Raw genomic sequence first — 12,009 nt, 5'->3', positions numbered from 1 at the left:
ACGCGTGGAGATTTCGTCCCGGACGGCGCCCGACCGGTTGGTCCCTCCCTGGGATGGGAATGAGATGGGCGTCGCTCCCGGAGCGGGCGACGGACACCCCCGGGCCCCCGTGGCTCAGCGGGCCTTTCGCAGGAGCGGTGATGGACGGGATGGTGTGAGGGAATGGGTGCGGAAAAACTCCAGACGCGAGCGATAAAGAGGAAATTACGTTGTACTACCTTGTCATTAAGAAAAAACACAATAAAGAGTCTCTCAATAAAGGGGAAATTACTTTGTACTACCGTGTCATTAAGAAAAAACACAGTAAGTAGTCTCCCGGCTTCGTTTCTAAAGTCCACGCATGGAGGTTCCGTCACGGACGGTGCCCGACTGGTTGGACCCTCCCTGTGATGGGAATGAGATGGGCATCGCTCCCGGAGCAGGCGATGGACACCCCCGGCTCAGCGGGCCGCGGCCTTTCGCGGAATTGGTGTCGGACGGGACGGTGGGGGGGGGGAATGGGTGCGGAAAAACTCCAGACGCGAGCGATAAAGAGGAAATTACGTCGTACTACCTTGCCGTTAAGAAAAAACACAATAAACGGTCTCTCGATAAAGGGGAAATTACTTTGTACTACCTTGTCATTAAGAAAAAACGCAATAATTAGTCTCGGCTTCGTTTCGGAGGGCCACGCGTGATTTCGTCGCGGCCGGCGCCCGACCGGTTGTTCCCTCCCTGGGATGGGAATGAGATGGGCGTCGCTCCCGGAGCCCCGGCCGCCGGCCCCGCGGCTCAGACGGCCAGATATTCCTTCAGCTTGTCCATGACGGCGTCCATCCTGTCCGCGGGGACGAGCACCACCGTCCGCGTGGGCGTCATGGGCTCGTCGGCGAAGGACCACCTGCCGCCCAGGCACGAGTCGCTCTCCTCCTGCACCGAGCAGCTGAACTTCAGGACGGCTTTCTGCGGGGCCGACGAGACGGACCGCAATCAATCAATCATATTTATTGAGCGCTTACTGTGTGCACAGCACTGGACTAAGCGCTTGGGAAGTACAAGCTGGCAACATATAGAGACAGTCCCTACCCAACAGTGGGCTCACAGGCTAGAAGAGAACAAAACCAAACGTACTAACAAAATAAAATAAATAGAATAGATAGGTACAAGGAAAATAAATACATGAATAGAATAATAAATATGTACAAAAATATATACAGGTGCTGTGGGGAAGGGAAGGAGGTAAGATTTATTGAGCGGTAAGCACTCAGTAAATACGACTGGATGGACCGAGCCCCCACGTGGGGGGCTCACGGTCTAAATAAAAGGGACAACAGGAGAATCAATCAATCAATCGTATTTATTGAGCGCTTACTGTGTGCAGAGCACTGGACTAAGCGCTTGGAAAGTACAAGTTGGCAACATATAGAGACAGTCCCTACCCAACAGTGGGCTCACAGGCTAGAAGAGAACAAAACCAAACGTACTAACAAAATAAAATAAATAGAATAGATAGGTACAAGGAAAATAAATAAATGAATAGAGTAATAAATATGTACAAACATATATACAGGTGCTGTGGGGAAGGGAAGGAGGTAAGATTTATTGAGCGGTAAGTGCTCAGTAAATACGACTGGATGGACCGAGCTCCCACGCGGGGGCTCACGGTCTAAATAAAAGGGACAACAGGAGAATCAATCAATCAATCGTATTTATTGAGCGCTTACTGTGTGCACAGCACTGGACTAAGCGCTTGGAAAGTACAAGTTGGCAACATATAGAGACGGTCCCTACCCAACAGTGGGCTCACAGGCTAGAAGAGAACAAAACCAAACGTACTAACAAAATAAAATAAATAGAATAGATAGGGACAAGGAAAATAAATAAATGAATAGAGTAATAAATATGTACAAACGTATATACAGGTGCTGTGGGGAAGGGAAGGAGGTAAGATTTATTGAGCGGTAAGCGCTCAGTAAATACGACTGGATGGACCGAGCCCCCACGTGGGGGGCTCACGGTCTAAATAAAAGGGACAACAGGAGAATCAATCAATCAATCGTATTTATTGAGCGCTTACTGTGTGCAGAGCACTGGACTAAGCGCTTGGAAAGTACAAGTTGGCAACATATAGAGACAGTCCCTACCCAACAGTGGGCTCACAGGCTAGAAGAGAACAAAACCAAACGTACTAACAAAATAAAATAAATAGAATAGATAGGTACAAGGAAAATAAATAAATGGAGTAATAAATATGTACAAACATATATACAGGTGCTGTGGGGAAGAGAAAGAGCTAAGATTTATTGAGCGGTAAGCGCTCAGTAAATACGACTGGATGGACCGAGCTCCCACGCAGGGGCTCACGGTCTAAATAAAAGGGACAACAGGAGAATCAATCAATCAATCGTATTTATTGAGCGCTTACTGTGTGCAGAGCACTGGACTAAGCGCTTCGGGAGTACAAGCTGGCAACATATAAAGACGGTCCCTGCCCAACAGTGGGCTCACAGTCTAGAAGAGAACAAAACCAAACGTACTAACAAAATAAAATAAATAGAATAGATAGGGACAAGGAAAATAAATAAATGAATAGAGTAATAAATATGTACAAACGTATATACAGGTGCTGTGGGGAAGGGAAGGAGGTAAGATTTATTGAGCGGTAAGCGCTCAGTAAATACGACTGGATGGACCGAGCCCCCACGCGGGGGGCTCACGGTCTAAATAAAAGGGACAACAGGAGAATCAATCAATCAATCGATCGTATTTATTGAGCGCTTACTGTGTGCACAGCACTGGACTAAGCGCTTGGAAAGTACAAGTTGGCAACATATAGAGACAGTCCCTACCCAACAGTGGGCTCACAGGCTAGAAGAGAACAAAACCAAACGTACTAACAAAATAAAATAAATAGAATAGATAGGTACAAGGAAAATAAATAAATGAATAGAGTAATAAATATGTACAAACATATATACAGGTGCTGTGGGGAAGGGAAGGAGGTAAGATTTATTGAGCGGTAAGTGCTCAGTAAATACGACTGGATGGACCGAGCTCCCACGCAGGGGCTCACGGTCTAAATAAAAGGGACAACAGGAGAATCAATCAATCAATCAATCGTATTTATTGAGCGCTTACTGTGTGCACAGCACTGGACTAAGCGCTTGGAAAGTACAAGTTGGCAACATATAGAGACAGTCCCTACCCAACAGTGGGCTCACAGGCTAGAAGAGAACAAAACCAAACGTACTAACAAAATAAAATAAATAGAATAGATAGGGACAAGGAAAATAAATAAATGAATAGAGTAATAAATATGTACAAACATATATACAGGTGCTGTGGGGAAGAGAAAGAGCTAAGATTTATTGAGCGGTAAGTGCTCAGTAAATACGACTGGATGGACCGAGCTCCCACGCAGGGGCTCACGGTCTAAATAAAAGGGACAACAGGAGAATCAATCAATCAATCGTATTTATTGAGCACTTACTGTGTGCAGAGCACTGGACTAAGCGCTTCGGGAGTACAAGCTGGCAACATATAAAGACGGTCCCTGCCCAACAGTGGGCTCTCAGTCTAGAGGAGAACAAAACCAAACGTACTAACAAAATAAAATAAATAGAATAGATAGGGACAAGGAAAATAAATAAATGGAGTAATAAATATGTACAAACATATATACAGGTGCTGTGGAGAAGGGAAGGAGGTAAGATTTATTGAGCGGTAAGCGCTCAGTAAATACGACTGGATGGACCGAGCCCCCGCGCGGGGGCTCACGGTCTAAATAAAAGGGACAACAGGAGAATCAATCAATCAATCAATCGTACTTATTGAGCGCTTACTGTGTGCAGAGCACTGGACTAAGGCCTGGACAAGTTTCTAGACCGTGAGCCCGCTGTTGGGTAGGGACCGTCTCTCTATGTTGCCAACTTGGACTTCCCAAGCGCTTAGTACAGTGCTCTGCACACGGTAAGCGCTCAATAAATACGGCTGATTGATTGATTGGTCACCTGCCTTCTAGACTGTGAGCCCGCTGTTGGGTAGGGACCGTCTCTCTATGTTGCCAACTTGGACTTCCCAAGCGCTTAGTACAGTGCTCTGCACACAGTAAGCGTTCAATTAATACAATTGATTGATTGGTCACCTGCCTTCTAGACCGTGAGCCCGCTGTGGGGTAGGGACCGTCTCTCTATGTTGCCAACTTGGACTTCCCAAGCGCTTAGTACAGTGCTCTGCACACAGTAAGCGCTCAATAAATACGATTGACTGATTGATTGATGACATTACTTGCCCAAGGTCAAGCATTTGGCAGAACCGCGATGAGGCTCACCCCGGCTCCGCCACTTGTCGGCTGTGTGACTTTGGGCAAGTCACTTCACTTCCCTGGGCCTCAGTTCCCTCATCTGGAAAATGGGGATTAAGACTGTGAGCCCCCGCCATGGGACATCCTGATCACCTTGTCACCTCCCCAGTGCTTAGAACAGGGCTTTGCACATAGTATGCATTTAATCAATGCCATTATTATTATTATTATTCTCTGGGCCTCAGTTCCCTCATCTGGAAAATGGGGATGAAGACTGAGCCCCATGTGGGACAACCTGATCACCTTGTAACCTCCCCAGTGCTTAAAACAGTGCTTTGCACATAGTAAGCGCTTAATAAATGCCATGATTATTATTATTATTACCTGATCACCTTGTAACCTTCCCAGCCCTCAGAACAGTGCTTTGCACATAGTCAGCGCTTAACAAATACCATCATTATTATTATTATTATTATTATTATTATTATTATTATTATTAAGCCCGCACAGCAGGCAGCATGGGCAGTGACTGGCCCCGCTCTGGCCCCTGGGGCGGCCCTCATGCCAACTGCATGAAGTAGCGTGGCTCGGTGGAAAGAGCCCGGGCTTTGGAGTCAGAGGTCATGGGTTCAAATCCCGGCTCCTCCACTTGTCAGCTGTGTGACTTCGGGCAAGTCACTTCACTTCTCTGGGCCTCAGTTCCCTCATCTGAAAATTGGGGATGAAGACGGTGAGCCCCCCGTGGGACAACCTTATCACCTTGTATCCCCCCCCCCAGCACTTGGCACATAGTAAGCGCTTAATAAATGCCATCAATAAATATGACTGAATGAATGAGCGCTTAACAAATCCCATCCTTATTCTTCTAGACTGTGAGCCCATCTCTCTATGTTGCCGATTTCTTCCCCAGCGCTTAGTCCAGTGCTCTGCACACAGTAAGCGCTCAATAAGTACGGCTGAATGAATGAATGAGCACTTAACAAAGCCCATCCTTATTCTTCTAGACTGTGAGCCCGTCTATGTTGCCGATTTGTTCTTCCCAAGCGCTCAGTCCAGTGCTCTGCACGCAGTAAGTGCTCAATAAGTACGACTGAATGAATGAATGAGCGCTTAACAAAGACCACCCTTATTCTTCTAGACTGTGAGCCCGTCTATGTTGCCGATTTGTTCTTCCCAAGCGCTTAGTCCAGTGCTCTGCACGCAGTAAGCGCTCAGTAAGTACGACTGAATGAATGAATGAGCGCTTAACAAAGACCATCCTTATTCTTCTAGACTGTGAGCCCGTCTCTCTATGTTGCCGATTTGTTCTTCCCAAGCGCTTAGTCCAGTGCTCTGCACGCAGTAAGCGCTCAATAAGTACAACTGAATGAATGAGCGCTTAACAAAGACCATCCTTATTCTTCTAGACTGTAAGCCCATCTCTCTATGGTGCCGATTTGTTCTTCCCCAGCGCTTAGTCCAGTGCTCTGCATGCAGTAAGCGCTCAATAAGTACGACTGAATGAATGAATGAGTGCTTAACAAAGCCCATCCTTATTCTTCTAGACTGTGAGCCCGTCTATGTTGCCGATTTCTTCCCCAGCACTTAGTCCAGTGCTCTGCGCAGTAAGTGTTCAATAAGTACGACTGAATGAATGAATGAGCGCTTAACAAAGCCCATCCTTATTCTTCTAGACTGTGAGCCCGTCTCTCTATGCTGCCGATTTGTTCTTCCCCAGTGCTCAGTCCAGTGCTCTGCACGCAGTAAGCGCTCAATAAGTACAACTGAATGAATGAATGAGCGCTTAACAAAGACCACCCTTATTCTTCTAGACTGTGAGCCCGTCTCTCTATGGTGCCGATTTGTTCTTCCCAAGCGCTTAGTCCAGTGCTCTGCATTCAGTAAGTGCTCAATAAGTACGCCTGAATGAATGAACGAGCGCTTAACAAAGCCCATCCTTATTCTTCTAGACTGTGAGCCCATCTCTCTACGTTGCTGATTTGTTCTTCCCCAGCACTTCGTCCAGTGCTCTGCACGCAGTAAGCGCTCAATAAGTACGACTGAATGAATGAATGAGCGCTTAACAAAGACCACCCTTATTCTTCTAGACTGTAAGCCCGTCTATGTTGCTGATTTGTTCTTCCCCAGCGCTTACTCCAGTGCTCTGCACGCAGTAAGCGCTCAATAAGTACGACTGAATGAATGAATGAGCGCTTAACAAATACCATCCTTATTCAATCGTATTTACTGAGCGCTTACTGTGTGCAGAGCACTGTACTAAGCGCTTGGGAAGTACAAGTTGTACTCTTCTAGACTGTGAGCCCGTCTATGTTGCCTATTTGTTCTTCCCAAGTGCTCAGTCCAGTGCTCTGCACGCAGTAAGCGCTCGAATGAATGAATTATCCGCTGCGGGGGAGACGGAGGTCAATCCATCAATCAATCGTATTTATTGAGCGCTTCCTGTGCGCAGAGCACTGTACTAAGCGCTTGGGAAGTCCAAGTTGGCAACATATAGAGACGGTCCCTACCCAATCAATCGCATTTATTGAGCGCTTCCTGTGCGCAGAGCACTGTACTAAGCGCTTGGGAAGCCCAAGCTGGCAACATATAGAGACGGTCCCCACCCCACAGTGGGCTCACAGTCTAAAAGAGGTGGGGACGGGATGGGGCGCCGCGCGCTCTCACCTCGTAGAAGAACTCCTCCTCCGCGTTGGCGAACATGAGGTCCGGGGGCCGGCGGGGACCGCTGTGCTGGACGCCACCGGCCAGGGCCACGGACGTCTTGCTGATGAGGAGGAAATACGCGCACTTCCCGCCCGGCTTCTTCGTCCTCTGCGTCTCCGCCAGCTCTTTCCTGGGAAACGGCCCCCGACCCCGGAGCGCTGTTCATCATCAGTTGTATTTATTGAGCGCTTACTATGTGCACAGCACTGTACTAAGCGCTGTTGTGGGCGCGATCCTGATGCTCCCCGACCGCGCCTTCGCCCTCGTTTCCGGGGTCACCCACCAACATTATTATTATTATTTTTATTCAGTTGTATTTATTGAGCGCTTACCGTGTGCTGAGCACTGTACTATTACGATGGTACTTGTGAAGCGCTTACTATGTGCCGAGCAAGCAGCTTCATGCTTGTTTCTGGGGTCACCCAACCAATGTTATTATTATTATTCATTCAATCGTATTTATTGGGCGCTTACCGTGTGCAGAGCACTGTACTATTATGATGGTACTTGTGAAGCGCTTACTACGCGCCGAGCAAGCAGCTTCATGCTCGTTTCTGGGGTCACCCAACCAACATTATTATTATTATTATTATTATTATTATTATTATTATTCATTCAATCATATTTATTGGGCGCTTACCGTGTGCTGAGCACTGTACTATTATTATGGTACTTGCGAAGCGCTTACTACGTGCCGAGCAAGCAGCTTCATGCTCGTTTCTGGGGTCACCCAACCAACGTTATTATTATTATTCATTCAATCGTATTTATTGAGCGCTTACTATGTGCCAAGCAAGCAGCTTCATGCTCGTTTCTGGGGTCACCCAACCAACATTATTATTATTATTCATTCAATCGTATTTATTGGGCGCTTACCGTGTGCAGAGCACTGTACTATTATTATGGTACTTGCGAAGCGCTTACTACGTGCCGAGCAAGCAGCTTCATGCTCGTTTCTGGGGTCACCCAACCAACGTTATTATTATTATTCATTCAATCGTATTTATTGAGCGCTTACTATGTGCCAAGCAAGCAGCTTCATGCTCGTTTCTGGGGTCACCCAACCAACGTTATTATTATTATTATTATTATTCAATCGTATTTATTGGGCGCTTACCGTTTGCTGAGCACTGTACTATTACGATGGTACTCGTGAAGCGCTTACTATGTGCCGAGCAAGCAGCTTCATGCTCATTTCTGGGGTCACCCAACCAACGTTATTATTATTATTCATTCAATCGTATTTATTGGGCGCTTAACGTGTGCTGAGCACTGTACTATTATGATGGTACTTGTGAAGCGCTTACTATGTGCCGAGCAAGTAGCTTCATGCTCCTTGCCGGGGTCACCCAACCAACATTATTATTATTATTATTATTATTATTATTATTATTAATTCAATCGTATTTATTGGGCGCTTACCGTGTGCTGAGCACTGTACTATTACGATGGTACTTGTGAAGCGCTTACTATGTGCCGAGCAAGCAGCTTCATGCTCGTTTCTGGGGTCACCCAACCAACATTATTATTATTATTAATTAAATCGTACTTATTGAGCGCTTACCGTGTGCTGAGCACTGTACTATTATGACGGTACTTGCGAAGCGCTTACTATGTGCCGAGCACGCAGCTTCATGCTCGTTTCTGGGGTCACCCAACCAACGTTATTATTATTATTCATTCAATCATATTTATTGAGCGCTTACTATGTGCCAAGCAAGCAGATTCATGCTCGTTTCTGGGGTCACCCAACATTATTATTATTATTCACTCAATCGTATTTATTGGGCGCTTACCGTGTGCAGAGCACTGTACTATTATGATGGTACTTGTGAAGCGCTTACTATGTGCCGAGCAAGCAGCTTCATGCTCGTTTCTGGGGTCACCCAACCAACATTATTATTATTATTAATTAAATCGTATTTATTGGGCGCTTACCGTGTGCTGAGCACTGTACTATTATGATGGTACTTGTGAAGCGCTTACTATGTGCCGAGCAAGCAGCTTCATGCTCGTTGCCGGGGTCACCCAACCAACATTATTATTATTATTATTATTATTATTATTATTCATTCAATCGTATTTATTGGGCGCTTACCGTGTGCAGAGCACTGTACTATTACGATGGTACTTGGGAAGCGCTTACTATGTGCCGAGCAAGCAGCTTCATGCTCGTTTCTGGGGTCACCCAACCAACGTTATTATTATTATTCATTCAATCGTATTTATTGAGCGCTTACTATGTGCCAAGCAAGCAGCTTCATGCTCGTTTCTGGGGTCACCCAACCAACATTATTATTATTATTCATTCAATCGTATTTATTGGGCGCTTACCGTGTGCAGAGCACTGTACTATTATGATGGTACTTGGGAAGCGCTTACTATGTGCCGAGCAAGCAGCTTCATGCTCGTTTCTGGGGTCACCCAACCAACATTATTATTATTATTATTATTATTATTATTATTATTATTATTATTATTCATTCAATCATATTTATTGGGCGCTTACCGTGTGCAGTGCACTGTACTATTACGATGGTACTTGTGAAGCGCTTACTATGTGCCGAGCAAGCAGCTTCATGCTCGTTTCTGGGGTCACCCAACCCACATTATTATTATTATTCATTAAATCGCACTTATTGAGCGCTTACCGTGTGCTGAGCACTGTACTATTATGACGGTACTCGTGAAGCGCTTACTATGTGCCGAGCAAGCAGCTTCATGCTCGTTTCTGGGGTCACCCAACCAACATTATTATTATTATTATTCATTCAATTGTATTTATTGAGCGCTTACCGTGTGCTGAGCACTGTACTATTATGATTGTACTTGGGAAGCGCTTACTATGTGCCGAGCAAGCAGCTTCATGCTCGTTTCTGGGGTCACCCAACCAACGTTATTATTATTATTCATTCAATCGTATTTATTGGGCGCTTACCGTGTGCTGAGCACTGTACTATTACGATGGTACTTGTGAAGCGCTTACTATGTGCCAAGCAAGCAGCTTCATGCTTGTTTCTGGGGTCACCCAACCAACATTATTATTATTATTCATTAAATCGTACTTATTGAGCGCTTTTACCGTGCGCTGAGCACTGTACTATTACGATGGTACTTGTGAAGCGCTTACTATGTGCCGAGCAAGCAGCTTCATGCTCGTTGCCGGGGTCACCCAACCAACATTATTATTATTATTCATTCAATCGTATTTATTGGGCGCTTACTGTGTGCTGAGCATTTTTCTGAGCACTGAGGTAGAAACGGGTTCGTCGGGTTAATGATGGTACTTATTAAGTGGCTTTGCGCTCATTTCCGGGGTCACCCAACCAATATTATTATTATTATTATTATTATTATTATTATTATTATTATTATTATCATCATCATCATTATTATCATTGTTATTATTATTATTATTATTTCAATCATATTTATTGAGCGCTTACCATGTGCAGAGCACTGGACTATTATGACGGTACTTGTGAAGCGCTTACTATGTGCCAAGCATTTTCCTAAGCACTGAGGTAGAAACGGGTTCATCGGGTTAATGATGGTATTTATTAAGCGCTTCACGCTCGTTTCCGGGGTCACCCAACCAACATTATTATTATTATTATTATTTATTATTATTATTATTATTATTATTATTTCAATTGTATTTATTGAGCGCTTACCGTGTGCAGAACACTGTACTATTATGATGGTTCTCGTGAAGCGCTTACTACGTGCCGAGCACTTTTCTGAGCACTGAGGTAGAAACGGGTTCATCGGGTTAATGATGGTATTTATTAAGCGGCTTCGTGCTCGTTTCCAGGGTCACGCAACCAACATTATTATTATTATTATTATTATTATTATTTCAATTGTATTTATTGAGTGCTTACCGTGAGCTGAGCACTGTACTATTACGATGGTACTCGTGAAGCGCTTACTACGTGCCGAGCATTTTTCTGAGCACTGAGGTAGAAACGGGTTCATCGGGTTAATGATAGTACTTATTAAGCGGCTTCACGCTAATTTCGGGGGTCACCCAACCAACATTATTATTATTATTATTATTATTCATTCAATCGTATTTATTGAGCCCTTACTGTGTGCAGAGCACTGTACTATTATCATCATCATCAATCGTATTTATTGAGCGCTTACTGTGTGCAGAGCACTGTACTAAGCGCTTGGGAAGTGCAAACTGGCAACATATAGAGACAGTCCCTACCCAACAGTGGGCTCACAGTCTTAAATTACTATTATGATGGTACTCGTGAAGCGCTTACTATGTGCCAAGCATTTTTCTGAGCACTGATGTAGAAACGGGTTCATCGGGTTAATGATGGTATTTATTAAGCGGCTTCACACTCGTTTCCAGGGTCACCCAACCAACGTTATTATTATTATTCATTCAATAGTATTTATTCGGCGCTTATCATGTGCAGAGCACTGTACTATTACGATGGTACTCGTGAAGCGCTTACTACGTGCCGAGCATTTTTCTGAGCACTGAGGTGGAAACGGGTTCACCGGGTTAATGATGGTATTTATTAAGCAGCTTCGCGCTCGTTTCCGGGGTCAACCAACCAACATAATTATTATTATTATTATTATTATTATTAATTCAATCGTATCTATTGAGCGCTTACCATGTGCAGAGCACTGGACTATTATGATGGTACTTGTGAAGCGCTTACTATGTGCCAAGCATTTTCCTAAGCACTGAGGTAGAAACGGGTTCATCGGGTTAATGATGGTATTTATTAAGCGCTTCACGCTCGTTTCCGGGGTCACTCAACCAACATTATTATTATTATTGTTATTCATTCATTCAATCGCATTTATTGAGCGCTTACTGTGTGCTGAGCACTGTACTATTATGATGGTACTTGTGAAGCACTTACTATGTGCCGAGCATTTTTCTGAGCACTGAGTTATAAACGGGTTCACCGGGTTAATGATGGTATTTATTAAGCGGCTTCGCGCTCGTTTCCGGGGTCACCCAACCAACATAATTATTATTATTATTATTATTA

General features: G+C 44.8%; 1 protein-coding gene across 1 annotated transcript in view; it reads right to left on the bottom strand.

The window, feature by feature from the left end:
* Positions 1-676: 676 nt before the first annotated feature.
* LOC119925550 (BRCA2 and CDKN1A interacting protein) overlaps positions 677-12,009 on the bottom strand; it is a 40,253-nt gene continuing 28,920 nt past the window's right edge. Inside the window, exons 6-7 of the mRNA XM_038743832.1 lie at positions 6,947-7,115; positions 677-942 (exon numbers count right to left, since the gene is read on the bottom strand). Of these exons, the coding sequence (XP_038599760.1) occupies positions 772-942; positions 6,947-7,115 (340 nt within the window). The 3' untranslated portion in view covers positions 677-771. The remainder of the gene's footprint in view (positions 943-6,946; positions 7,116-12,009) is intronic.

Source organism: Tachyglossus aculeatus, chromosome 3, assembly GCF_015852505.1.
Source record: "Tachyglossus aculeatus isolate mTacAcu1 chromosome 3, mTacAcu1.pri, whole genome shotgun sequence".
In the NCBI taxonomy this organism is placed as follows: Eukaryota; Metazoa; Chordata; class Mammalia; order Monotremata; family Tachyglossidae; genus Tachyglossus; species Tachyglossus aculeatus.
Note: the sequence above shows the minus strand (reverse complement) of the source record. Positions and strands in the feature narration are given on the sequence as shown.